The sequence below is a fragment of the Plectropomus leopardus genome, chromosome 12 (assembly GCF_008729295.1).
Source record: "Plectropomus leopardus isolate mb chromosome 12, YSFRI_Pleo_2.0, whole genome shotgun sequence".
NCBI classification, from domain to species: Eukaryota; Metazoa; Chordata; class Actinopteri; order Perciformes; family Serranidae; genus Plectropomus; species Plectropomus leopardus.
Window position 1 is genome coordinate 19326403 of NC_056474.1, and position 14409 is coordinate 19340811.

The window sequence follows — 14409 nt, forward strand, 5'->3', positions numbered from 1 at the left end:
AGGAAAGAGAATTAAAATTACAGGGAATATTGGACTTAAATTATCAAATAAACTGCTAACGTTGCTCCTTGTGTGCTGGATGTGTAAATAAACTGCCGACAAGTTTGTTTCTCAACTTAAACACAGGTATGTTCCTTTCCTTTGACATTAGATGGTCTGAGAGAACACTGTTTCCATTATTACATGTAATCTAAAATCAGGGTTTCACAACCATGTCTCATTTTATATTTTATTGTATTTATTTTTTTCACAACTGAGAGATTTATGGAAGGCAACATAAAGTTCAAAATAACTCTTGCACATTGACAGTCATTTGAATTTAAATCAAATGAGACACCGAAGTCTTGTTAAAATCATAACGTGTGCAACGGAGGCTGAGGTGTGTTAATTATACATTTTACAGCATGTAATTATGGCATGTATGCTCACATGCTTATTATACATGACTAATAATTCATCTTTTTTTCCCGCACAGTTTCTCCCTCTCCATGCCTTATCAGGTCTTTGTGGATATTTCTTTCTCAATGAATCACCAAAATCAGCCAGCAGCATGAAAAGCTGGAGCAGGAAATTCAAGAGACAAGAGCCTGACAGTGTGGTCGGCTCCTTTTCGAGCAAGAGGAACTCCATTAGCAGTCCACCAGTGCCTGTGTGGGTTACTCACACACCCACACCAGATAATATCACAGATGATGGTGATACTAACTCCACAGGCCACACTTCCAGCAGTCCACCGTATACAGAGAAGGACGACAGTAAAGGGAGTATGAAGGACAGGCTTAAGTCCCTCATCCCTCAGTCATGGGGGGGCCTCATCCATAAATGGACAAAGGAAAGTGACAGTTTTAATGGCTCTGAAGCCAACACCAGTACAATCCAAATCCTTCCTAATGGGACCAGGGTGAGCCCTCCTGTAAGTCCCCTGCTGGAGCGCAGAAACGGGGGTGAATCACTCGGCAACTCCAGCCAGAGCTCCCATAAGCCTTTGTTAATGGAGAGCCCGTCCGATGATCTGCTCAGTCAGAGCCAACAGGAGGAATCTCTCCTGACCAGCATCCACCCTGCAGAGTACTACGCCGAGAAGCTGGAGGTCTATAACCAGAAGTACTCTTATTTGAAATCCTGGCCGGGGTTGCTAAGACTTCTCGCTGGACTCCAGCTCCTGTTTGGGGGAATGGTCTTTGCTTGTGTCATCGCCTACATCCAGAAAGACAGTGAATGGTCCAACAGTTATGGACTCTATAACGGCGTATATAACAATGGACTGGGCCTGTCTGGGTACAGCTACAGAGGCCCCATGACTCCCTTCATACTGGCGGTGGCTGGAGTCTGCTGGATTATAACCCTCGCTCTCTTAGTAATGGGAATGACGATGTATTATCGCACCATCCTCCTCGACGCCCCCTGGTGGCCCCTGACGGAGGCCTTCATCAATGTGGCGCTCTTCCTACTCTACATGGCAGCAGGGATCGTCTATCTGAACGACTTGAACCGCGGTGGACTGTGCTACACCACAATAGGCATTAACCCCATCATGGCTAATCTGTGTAGAGTCGATGGGGGTCAGATGGCGGGAACGGCTTTCATTTTCATTAACATGACCATGTATCTGGGAAGCTTCCTGGTGTGTCTGAAGATGTGGAGACATGAGGCGGCACGAAGGGAGAGGCAGTACTTTGAGAACCAGGTATGGGTCATTTGTCCGATGCACATTTTAGATAGAAGACAAGAGCTGCTTTTACACTACCTGTTCAAGGCGGGAATACCAGAGCATTAGGCCACCTTGCATTTCTGTATGTAACCTCTGACGGCAGAAAGGGGCCACTGAGTGGTCTTACCTCTGAGCTGGGAAAGGATGTAGTGACAGAGCCAAAATGAGGTCTGTGTAAAATGTAAAGCAGAGAAAAGTGTTAATGGATGGGATGAATGTGATGTTTGTTGTTTTTGCATAAGACTCACCGCGAAAGATTTAAAAAATAACATTAGCAATTAGCAGCTAATTTTAAATAAGCAGCACTTTAAGCCTTAATAAAATGTAAATGGGTGAGTTATGTAAAAATTCACCCCTGTACAGTTGTCATGAACAATGCAAATAAGCCATACAGACCAATTTTTTTTTTGCACCAGGCTGTGAACATGATGATTTCTGCTGTAAAGTTTTTTTCTTGTAAAGGTTTTTAAGGTTGGCATCTGTGTTAATTGAGTAGTTCTTGCAGCCAGCCACTAGTGGCCTTTAGAGGAACTGCAGTTTTTGGCACTTCCATTGTGGCTTCATTTACCAGCCTCAAAGGTTGCCACTTGGGCACTATACATGCACAATGCAGGAACAGACTGCGACACAACACCTTAATGGCTGGTACAACTGGTAATTCAGACAACACAGCTAGCACACGTTTCTTGTGTTTTAGTTGAAGTACTGTTGTAGTTAGTTCATATAAATATTTGCAGGAGTTTGATAAACCAATCAGTTCAGATTCCAACAAAATTTCCGATTTCTATGCAAATTGTGCCTGCTAGGTCTGTGAAAGCAGGTCCAAATCTTATTGACATCTGTAATGTATCAAACGACACATCTGATCAGTCCTTGAAAATATCTGCAAAAGAATGATGATGATCAAAAGATCAAAAATGTTATTATACATTTAAAAAACAGATTAAATTAGCATAAACTAGTTAACCTTTGGGACTGTTAACTTCGCAATTTAACCTGTGAACCAGTGAATTTTAATCTGTGTGATCTGAATTTGAGCTAGTTCCTGTGAAGTGTGAACATGCACAACACTGTTAAAGTGTTTGCTGGTTTTGTTCTCGGTTTCGGTAAATATTTAGCCCATGTTTTATCTTTCTTGTTCTGTACTTGGCTGTGCTTCTGTCACACATTCTCTCCTAAGGCTTTCTACATGAGGTTTGGGCATCCCTTTCCCCTTTTTTGTCTTTTGTTGTCATTCTAAGTATAAATGACAGATCAAAAACCTGATTTATAGTTGACAACAGTGAGGGATACAATAACTGATTGCAAATGAGCCAACAACAGCCCCAAAACAGCAGTGGCAGATCAAATCCAATGAAATTTAAAGCCAGTCAAGATAATCTGCACTGAGCATGCTATTTGCTGGTATTGATATGTCAGCTTTTTCTCCTGGCAGTCGACCAGGATTCGTCCCAAAGCTGTAAACTGTGTTTTTCTTCACTTTATCGACCATGCGGTCCTCTCTGTATAAATGTGCCAGAAATAGATAAGTTAAAGGTGAAAAAGACATTCTTGTTCTGCTGCCATGTGTGAGATGCTTTTTTAGTGCATGTGAATTTTTTTGTCGATGGGGCAAAGCAGACATTGCATCAAAAAAAGTCAATGATATTGATAGTAATATCGAAATAGAAGAAACAAAGGTGCTTTCGCCAGTATCTACTGTGAGAAGTTAACTTTTGAATTGATAACAGATACGTATAAACACTACTCTGAGCAGATAACTGATAGAAGTCAATAATGGTAGCTATAGCAACAACTTCTGTGTTAAAGGGACAGTTCACCCCTAAATTAAAAATACATATTTTCCTCTTACTTGTAGTGCTTTCTATCAATTGTTTTGGTGTGAGTTGCAGAGTGTTGGAGATATCAGTTGTAGAGATGTCTGACTTGTCCTCAATATAATTGAACTATATGGCACTCAGCTTAAAGCACCAAAAAATACATTCAACAGCAATGTCTCTTTTCAGAAATCATGACCCGGTTACTTAAAATAAGCCACAGACCTTTTTTTGAGCAGTTTTATGTAGGAACTATATTCTCTCTACTGAACCACAAACGGCAACTGTATCACTGCACAGGAAGAAGCAATCCAGTACACATCCAATACAATATTTCAAAGCATTGTCTTGACAGTGGTCTGTTTGTTGTTGTGCCAAGTTAATTTCTGTTTGTGTAAATCAACACAGATGGCTGAGATATAGCACTAACATTTCATGTGTGTATTCCCTTCAACATTTACTAAGCTTATTACTGTTTGCAAAAAGAGTCCACTTTATCGAGCATCACAGCCACCACCTACGGGTGAGAAACAGCATGGTCAGCCAATATTTTAGATGTCAAATAGTAAAGGGTGAGAGGCCAGGAGTGAACATAATAAATCCATCTCCCAGCTGAGGGAATGCACCATCAGAGGCTTAGCCTGTCGAAGCAAAAGAATAGGGCATTTTTTTCCCTGGCTGTACTTTTTTTAAAATTAGGATTTCTCTGACAGGTACCTTAATTTACATTTAGCTCCAAGGCCTCTTAGAGAGCTTCTTGTAATGATGACACAGGCCTCTACACATAGTGGTGTATAGTCATTACATCATTTAATTTGCTGGTTCATTTTTTTTTTCATAATCCTTTTTGTCTTTTGCCTTTAGCCTCAGGAGGAGTTTCACCAGTCCATCCCACTAACGCCCCAAAAACCAAAGCGCATATCATTCAAGGATGAAATGGATAAGTCACTGAGTAAAGATTTTATCAATCAAACTGCAGTCCAGAAGAGCCCAGTCAGTCTGAGCAGAGATGCAGCGTCTGAGTATACCCCCAAAGTACACATCATCGCAGACTATATCATGTGAGTGAACACTTCAACCATGCATGTTATGGGTTTGTATAAATATTTGGATTATTCACATATTCTATGTACTGTATATAGGCCCACTAGATGTCATGCAATTTATTAATCTTCCCTTAAATCCTTCCACAGAAAGTATCCAGAGATCAGCTGTGTGGAAGAAAAGGAAAAGTACAAAGCAGTTTTCAATGACCAGTATCAGGAATACAAGGACCTCCACAGAGACATCAGCACCACCCTTGATAAGTTCAGAGAGTTGGATGTCATGATGGCACGACTCCTGAGAGAGGGAAAAAGCCAAGAGGTGAGATGATTGATGTAAACAAGCATTTATGTAACCTTTTTCACTGACTAATCCGCTGACTTTCAAAACGACTTCTATGACTGACCTCAAGTGGCTGCAGTTTTAAACACATCCTTAATGCCATGAAATGGTTGCAGTTCTGCTCCAAAGCTTCCTGGTTAGGTTTAGGTAACAGAATTAGGAATTAATTTAGGAAAACATCATGATTTGGCATTTAGTACTTTTGTTACTAACGTATTGTTACATAAATCATGTGACATACATCAGCTGTAACGTCACGAGCATAACTCGCTACACGCACCAACATACTGGGCTATGTGGTTATGGAAAGATGTCAGTGTTAACTCTGGGATGCAAATACCCCGACTTCACCGCTTTTTATGCTATTTCATGTCATTTTTCACCCCTGTGAAAATTACTATGACCACTAGAGCACAACGTCATAAAATAAAACGTACATTTGGATCGTAATAAGCTGCTTGCACAGTCATTCTTTTTTTCAGTGAGCTGTAATATAAGCATTGACTTAACATTCTGTACAGCATCTCTGTAACTTTCATCCTGCAGGTTTTGCATTGTGCATATTTGTTTTTTGTTGACCACTACATAGTTTTTGTATGCTAACAAAATTATTTTTGGTCTCTTTTTTTCTCAACTGGCACGTGATGTCAAGTTAGTTCTTCGTGGTTTACTATTGCATCTTGATTGGTTGCCATCAGATTTGTTCAAACAAATAGGATGGCATTTCATGAAATACAATTAAATTATCAAGTCGTATCTGAATTCATAGAGACTTGAGTCTTGCTCAAATAGTCCGCACCTTTTGTATAAACCCATTTCTGTGATTGGCTTCCAGAATTTAATTTTAAGGTTATAATTAGGCCTCCTCGTTGTACAAACATATTAAGTATGACTGTTTTACATGATGCTGTGTGGTTGTTTTATGTCATATTTGTGTGAAACATTTGGTTATCATTTTATTTATCTTTCAGGAGCGGCAGAGAATTCAAAGCATTTTGAAGAAGTATCAGCAGAAAAAGAGTGTAAGTTTGTTGAAAATCGAGGGCACCATCTTCCTCATGTTTCCCATCTGTTGACTTTAAAACAGTTCAAAAGTAATTTGGCAATTACAACATTTAATCCAGAGATGTGTTAGAATTGTAGCTGTTGTGTAAACACCCAGGTAATATTTGCTTTTCTTCAATAATGCTCTCCACTGATGCAAATAATATTGCTTCCACCATGAAACTGACTCTTGGAAACTCATTTAACGCAGCAGTATTAGAGAATGGCCCAGGCAAGATGACAGCTATACGAGAAAAAGACAGATTTAGGTAATACAGGGTGCAGCCATCAAAAGATAATTTTATTTCTGTGTATGTTTTCACAGGACCCTGGCTTCCTAGAAAAAAAGGAACGCTGTGAATATCTGAAAGCTAAATTAAGCCATCTCAAAAACAGAATCCGCACTTTTGACCAGGAAGCCATGGAAAAGGGTCGATCATGAACACCTGCAGCAGCTGATGAGCGCACAAAACAAATAACATTTTTGTTGTTGAGTCTCTGTCTTTTTTTTTTTTTTAAATTGTTGCATTTTTGCATCAGTTTCATTAAAAATGATATATTCTGAATGGATAGCTCAGGTGTTTCATTCTGAATGAAACCTGGAATGAAACACCTGAGCTACAATATCATAAGGGCTAAATGATACACTCCTTTTGTATAGTTTTCATTACATATCTTGTTGCATTTTCTTATTATATCCCTGTCATATGCAGAGGAAAGACTTGTTGATTCCATATATTTTCAATTAACAGTCTGCCAGTGATTGCAATTTTTATTGAGAAATTTTGTATGATAAAGTTTTTTTTTAAAACTCACATGTATGTTGTTTCTTATTTGTCATTTTGTATTTCTTTTTACAACTTAATTCATCCTTTGCTGACCGCTGATTTAACTCACTGCCAATGTGGTTTACTTTGTTTTGCTCCGGCTACCTAACTGTTAAAAGGATGTTAGGTAATCCATGACTTTTATTGTCCTTTGACATCTTAATTTCTTTTTAAGGCTGCAGAAAAGGTATTTTCTCGGATATTAGGTGGATAAAGTTATGTGTTTAGTCAGGACTGAAAGCCATGAATCTCAGCAGTTGTATTTTTAGCTGTTACCTTGTCAAGCTCAGTAAACACACAGTACAAATCTTTATTATTGAACCACTGACTTACTGGCCTGGCACATTGCTTCCTACAAAACAACAGAAAACCATTTGGGTAATAGAAAAACACTAAAGATGCATTTTAATCACTGTTTGGTTTTGACTGTTGGAGACTGTGTTAGTCTTCTGGGTGATTATTTCCTCGTACGTAACCATCAGACTTGTTGATTTGCCTGATAAGGTCCCAGACAGGATTTTTGACAAACTCTTGCAGAAAACATCTTAGTGATGTTATGACATAATAATACTATTATCTTGTTTATGTCAACTGCTATCAGTCCGAACTCCTGCACATTTGCTGAGTCCTCTCTGCTATAAAATCACATGTGTTTGCATTATCATTATTGCTGTGCTTGGACCTTTTTTTCCTTTATAGATACAGCAGCAGCGCCCACCTAACCTCCCACACCAGCGTCCATCAAGATATCATTATGAAAGTGTTTTTCCTCTTCTTTGTTGTGTGGACAGTGATATTTGGATGTTTTAGTACAGCAGTATTATGGTCAGTGATGTTTGTTGCAGACTGACAGCTGTTATAAAGTCATCTGGACACAAGTGTAGAACAGTAATACTGTTTGATCTCAACAGGTTTACTAGAAACCTGCTCGCCTGCTTCCAGTGTTGCTTTAACACTGCAAAACTTGAAACTGAATTGGAAACTGGAACTGGCCTCAGTGAAACTAACATTTATTTTCATTATCATTCATCTGCAAATTATTTTTACAATTCATTGTTTTTTGTTTTAAAAAATCAGAAAACACTGTTTCTGAACAATACTTTATATCCCAAAAATATATTTCAGAATCAAAATTCAGACTCCAAAACCTTTATTTATCCCTGAGGGGATTCTGGGTCACTTTACAGTTGCTGTCATATGTATACGCATCGACAATTATAAGAAAAATAGATACATGAGAAAAAGGTAAAAGTACAGTACTGCAATATAATACGAGAGAGAGAGAGAGAGAAAGAAAGAAAATAAGTGTAGGTCTAAGATATATATATATATATATATATATATATATATATATATATATATATATATATATATATGCACATGAAGGCCCTTGGCCTTGGCAAACAGACTCAAAATTACCACAAAGAAATACAAACTAACTACAAAAATGGGGGGGGGGGGGGGGGGGGGGGATCACAGACACTCAAAACCACAAATCTATGGTAATGAATACAGAAAGATTTTAAAAAGAGGCAAAATCACCACAGAGTCTGTGTCTTGCTCCTGTGTAGAAGAGGTGGCTGCTCCTGAGTTGCACAACTGTGCCCAGGGGTCCATTATTTCATAATCCGCCCATTACCACAGTGTAAATAAATAATAATAACAACACTGAGAAAGAATATGTGTGTTTCAATGTAAAATCGTTTAAATGAGAATGAAATAAAAATATTACCCTATTTGACATAAATGCAGTATTAATGCCAGAGTATCTGTAGACTTTTATGTAAGACAAAGAAAACAAATCATCAAAGCTAAGAAGCTGAAACATGTTTGCTGAGGCGTAGTTCCAACTGGGGATTGGGGAAGGCCTCTTTCAAATACTTTATTATTTTATATAGTATTATTATTAAATTATATTGTATTTTTTCTTAACCACAAGCATCATAGTTAATAAACCAAATCAGTGTGATGTTGCACCAACACTTCTGTTCAACCATAGTCCCTGGTTGCCAAGGAGGCTGCCCGTGCTCTCACCTGTTTTATAGTTTGCTGGCATTATGTTTATTTCCGTAACATAATATCCCCTTTCTCTTAAACTCACAACTTTACTTTCGCAACATTGCGTCTGTTTTTCTTGTAAATTAGGACTTTCTTTTCAAAATATTATGAGTTTTTTCTCATAATACTGCGACTATTTTTTCTCAAAGTCTCAAAAAAAAAAAGCTTCAATGTGACCCTAAAATTCTGCCATACCATAGTTAGGTTTGAAACAAAACAAAACAAAACAAAAAAAAAACAGTACATAGGATTCAAATCACAATTTTTATTTTCTGGGGGCGGACCCCAAGATCACCATTTGATTGTGCCCCCCATTCAAACCAAAGTTACGCCCTTGAATCTTTGTCAAATTACATTTTTTAAACAGTAATTTTTCTGCTGATCTGCTTAGGCAGAATCCCACAATGTGACCACCTGTAACAATAATAATAATGAAGGTAGGCCATGCTCTTTACGTGCAGTGTTTAATGTTTAATTTGAGTGGAGCTGCAGCCTGTGGAGGATCTCTCAGAGAGCACGTGGGAGCCGCCGGTCAGCAGCGTGAACTGAGAGGCACGCAGCCGCTCCGCAGGTCTCATTTACGGGTTTTTTTTCTTTTAGAAAGTTCCATCATGGGAAATGACTCAATTTACGATGGTCGGTGAGCATAAAGAGGACACAGTGCTGATAGAGAGGAGACTGACACATTATGCTGATCGGGTGTAAAGTTTAGGAGCGTTTTCAAGTGTCCGGGTAAGTTGCGTTTTCTACTAAATGATCATGTCATTGTTAAAGTTTTTACAAGGTGCAAATTAATATTTCCTTATATATTCGATCATTTATGTGACCTATTAGTTGTTTGACTTTCAAGCATGTGTAATGGAAATTTAAATCCTTTGGAAGTGGTCAGATCTTAGACTTGGCCAGAACCTAAATTTGAAGAAGGATTTCATCTCAGTTTGTTTTGATGTGTTTGTCTAGACTAAAGAGCAAAGGGAGGGAAGTTACATTAAGACAGAAATTGAGATGTTATTTTTGTTTTGCTTTTCTGACTTTCTGAGAGCAAAACTGAACCATGCAATTGATCAAAAACCCAAACAGCTCTGTCACGCCTCACTGGGCTTATTTTGTAGCTTCCTCCTTTTCTCTGAGGGAGATGACACTCAGCAGGTGCACACAGGTAACATACAGGAGATGCAACACGGGGAGAGAACACGTCTGTGCTTCTCTCCTGCAGTAAACAGCACGCATGGCTGCCCCCGGCTCGCCTCTTATCTGCTGTCTGTCTGAATTATTGAAGCCTGTTGGGTTGAGTTCCTCTGGAGTGATGGAGCATGGGTCAGCGATACTGGGAGAGAGGGTTCAGGGATGGGCTGAGGACTAAGGAGGGCACAGAGGTGCATGCTGGGCAACAAGTGCTTTGAAAATAAAACATAAAAAGTGCTGAAAGGACCAAGAAACTGAAATTTAGAGTTGTTTTTCTCCCTGCATTTACATTTTAAACTTTAAATGTGAAACAACCCATCACCTCCTCCACACAGGGGCAAAACACCCAGACTTTATGGTTGTTTTTGTGTCCTGGGGGTTATTCTGTCTCTGAGGTTGTTTTGTGTCTCTTAGGGGTTGTTTTGTATATTTTGTGGTCATTTGTTTTTCTCTGAGATTATTAAAGGTAATTTTATGTCTCCTGTCAGTTATTTCGTTTCTTTTTTGGGGTCATTATGCGTATTTTATGGTCATTTTGTGTCTCTTTGAGGTGGCTTGATGTCTTTTTTTTGGTTGTTTTGTAGCCCATCTTTTTGAGGTAATTTTGTGCCTCTGGGAATTTTTTGTGCCTGAGGTTATGTGTTTCACATGTGTTGTGTTTCTTGGAGGTCATTTTGTTTTCTCTGAGGTTATTGTGTGTCTCTTTAAGGGGTTTTATTTGTCTCCTGTGGGTTATTTTGTGTCTCTGGGGTTATTTTGTGTGTTTTAGGGTCATTTTGTGTTTCTTTGAGGTCACTTGGGGTCTTTTAGGGTTGTTTTGTGTCTAAGGTAATTTTGTGTACTTTATGGTCATTTTGTGTCTCTTAACATTCATTTTCATTTTGTGTATTTTATGGTGGTTTTTTGTATTTTGAGTCTCATTTCCTATCTTTTTTTAATTGTATTTTGATTGTTTTGTGTCTCTTTGTGGTTGTTTTGCCTGTTTTTCGTTTTTTTTTGTTGTTTTTTTTGTTATTTTTGAGTCTCTTCCTGGTCGGTACATGTTGATTTGAGTAACATTTTGAGGGCCCCGGGGTCCTGTGCCTGGTAGGCCCATCAGTAATCTATCCATGTATATGTATAAAGTGATGACTTTGCTTTTACCATGAATGAATTTAATAACATTTTTCCTCTCCTTTTCAGGTGGGATAGCAGTAACACCCTCTAAACCATGTATGAGCCTCGGTACTACGACCGCCCCCCTGTGTACAGCCCGCCTTACAGCACTACCTCCCACAGTTTCTATCCCCCAAGGAGCGTCCACTCCCCCCAGAGCCAGTATGTCCCCTACAACTACAATGTCCCTCCAGACTCCTACTACGTTGAGGAGAGGCCTCAACACTTCTACCGCTGGTTTTCTCCTCCTGGCTTCGTCAAAACCTTCCAAGGAGCGACAGCACTCATGTGTTTCCTCATCTTCGCCTGCGTGGCTTCGACCTTGGTGTGGGACATGAATGGATTTGGGTACGGGGGCTACGGTGTTGGGCCCACAGGGGGGGTCGCAGGGGTGGAGTCGGGATATTATGGAGGCAGCTACGGCTACGGTGGCTCCTACATGACGCCACAGTCTGCCAAGGCGGCGATGATCTCCATGGCGGCTATTAACTTCTTGGTCTCACTGGGCTTCCTGGTCGGGAGTTTCTCAAGGTCACGGGTCATGAGGGGATGCAGGTTCTACCTCACTGTGTTCATTTGTGACATCATCTTAGCCGTCCTTCAGGTGAGTCTTAAATGTGTTTATCAGTTCATGATTCCCTTCTCCTGCAAGAAGGACTCCAAGGTTATCTAAGAGGGAACAGCAAACATCCAGTAGATACAAAGAACAGTTTGGATTTGTGTTTCTGGCCATCTGATGAATGTGAATCTAATATTCACTCAGATTGTAGCTCTGTTTTGGTTTCACCAGCTCCTCAGGGAAATATCTGTCTCTTTAGCTCCTACATGCTCCTCTGTGCTCGCTAGCTAGTCATTGCTTGTTTCTGTCTGCAGTTAAATGCTGGACAGCTAATGCACAGTGGGCGTATTAGAGCTTTTTTTGTAGACAGCTGCTTGTTGTCTGGAAACAAAATTGATAAATACAGTGAAAACAATAAAGCTGCAGACCAGAAAATCCAAGCAATGAGCTGAAATATGCTTAAAGGCTCTGTGGAGCTAAGGGGAACTACAGATGAAGGTGATGCTCCTCTGTGGGTTCATCTCTACAACCAATGCCTTTGGCATGACACATTTGACCCATTGTTTATGTATGTTAAAATTTTGTTTAGTGCAGCTTTAAAGGGACCTCACAAAATGGAAAACACACATTTTTCTTTTTTTAAATTTTTACGTTATGATCTTGTACGTGTATTACAGTAATGTTACGGAAATACTTTTGTATGTTTTAACATGTTTCATTTGCTGCATCATATAGACTGCATCTAAATTGTTGTTGTGATGAAACGTACCTCTTTTTTGACTTCAAGGGTATCATTGACATCATCTTCGTGATCGGGGTGAACCCGATGTCTCAGAGCTCACAGAGCATGCTGTACAATCCCATGCTGATGATGTGCCAGAACATCCAGGGCAACCCCAGCCTCAGCGGCAGCGTGGGAGCCGGTTTTCCTGGGAAGTTCCCCATGTACAATCAGTACCTGTACCATTACTGCTACATGGACCCGGAGGAGGTTAGTGAGATTACTCTATTTTCTTCTGTTTTATTGTGACCTGGTTCATGATTTACTCTCTTTCCTCAGGCGGTTGCATTAGTGTTGGGTCTGATGGTGGTGTTGGCCCTGTCCCTGTCTGCTTACTACGCCTACAAGACCCGCAGCAAGATTTGGCGTCACGGCAAAGCTAACATCTACTGGGACGAGCCAATGGTCAGATCGTCGGAGGGCCAGGATGTCCAGGACTGGGTGAGTAATGTCTCTTATGTTTCATGATTTCTTTCTTTTTGATATTTCAACAGAGGCTGAATGAGATAAGACCTTTATTGTCATTGTATAAAATGATGAAAGTCAGTTTGGTGACTCTTCATCAGCAGCATGAACAGATAAGATATTTCTCTGCTTATAGTTTGATGTTTAGTTTGTTGTTTGTTGTTGTTTTTTGTGTCTGCAAAAAAAAAAATGTTGCGTGCTTAAGACCCATTGTTAGTGCTGTTAGCTTGTATACTTTATGAAAAATGCACTGACACACTGAGCTTCCGTCTGAGCCCATTCAAGCTGTAAAACTTTTCATAAAAAATAAAACCCTGAACCATCGAATATTTGAAAAATGTGATTCAACTTGCAAGTGGCCAATGCATGTGTATGTGAACGTCACTGCTCTCCACAGTCTTTTCAGTCAATATAGATTGTGTTTGTGTAAATGAGTGAGTCAGAATGACGTGGTACTTACAGTAAATCCAAAAAGACTTGTGGTTTATGTTTATTTCTTTTTTCTAGCCAGATAATGAAACAAAAGCTTACACCCTCATGTTTGCTCTTTTTTTAACTTACCTGCAAGTATAAAGCTCATTGCCGATATGTTTACACATCGTCAAGTCTCTCATTTGTCACTAGTGACCATTAGGTTTCACAAACTCACATGAACCTGCTGCTGTTGACTCAGAGAACGCTGCTGTTTATCTTCAGCACACCCAGGTTTCACTCAGACTGATCATTAACCAGACTAGTGATAACAGCTCCACAGAAACCATATAAATTAAGCTGTACGCAACATTATACGATATTCTGTGAAAGGAAACTTATTCGGAAACTCTTTCAAATTAAAGCACCTCATGGTTAAGAGCTAAGCTTTAAGTTTCAGGTTGTTTGAGCAGATATTGTCGTGTGTGCTTTTTCTGCTCACAATCACGATCACACTTTTTTTTTTATGGACGGCAACGTTTGAAACCAGATTAAGAAAGTTGTTACTCCCTGTGCTTTCATTCTGATAATAATCTTTATTCATAGAGCACATTTCAAAAACAATGTTACAAAGTGCTTCACAGGGCAACAAAATAAAACGGACAAGTCATAAAATCAACGGGTTTTAAAAGCAGGAAAGGCTTTCCAATAAAAGCATGTTTTAAGAAGGAATTATTGACTCAGCTGAGCTGAAGAAGAAACTAACAATTCAATAAACACCAAACCAGTCTAGTAAATACCGCTGAAGACTGAAGTGAACAAAGCCACTCAAATGTATTTTTCGATGGCAAAATTTTACTGTCAAACATTTGCTTATAAAATTAATGTATTTCTTTAACACAGAACCATGCAGGTGTTTATTAAGGAATTATACATGGCAATGAGCAATATCCTTTATATAATTAACAAAAAACTGTAGAAAAGTATATCAATCACTGAAAAGTTTTATT

General features: G+C 39.3%; 1 protein-coding gene across 1 annotated transcript in view; it reads left to right on the plus strand.

Moving 5' to 3' along the window:
* LOC121951272 overlaps nucleotides 1-14409 on the plus strand; it is a 23151-nt gene continuing 8742 nt past the window's right edge. The window contains 9 exon segments of the mRNA XM_042497539.1: nucleotides 1-126; nucleotides 476-1687; nucleotides 4393-4589; nucleotides 4722-4893; nucleotides 5886-5936; nucleotides 6284-6389; nucleotides 11234-11787; nucleotides 12530-12733; nucleotides 12803-12964. Of these exon segments, the coding sequence (XP_042353473.1) occupies nucleotides 551-1687; nucleotides 4393-4589; nucleotides 4722-4893; nucleotides 5886-5936; nucleotides 6284-6389; nucleotides 11234-11787; nucleotides 12530-12733; nucleotides 12803-12964 (2583 nt within the window). The 5' untranslated portion in view covers nucleotides 1-126; nucleotides 476-550.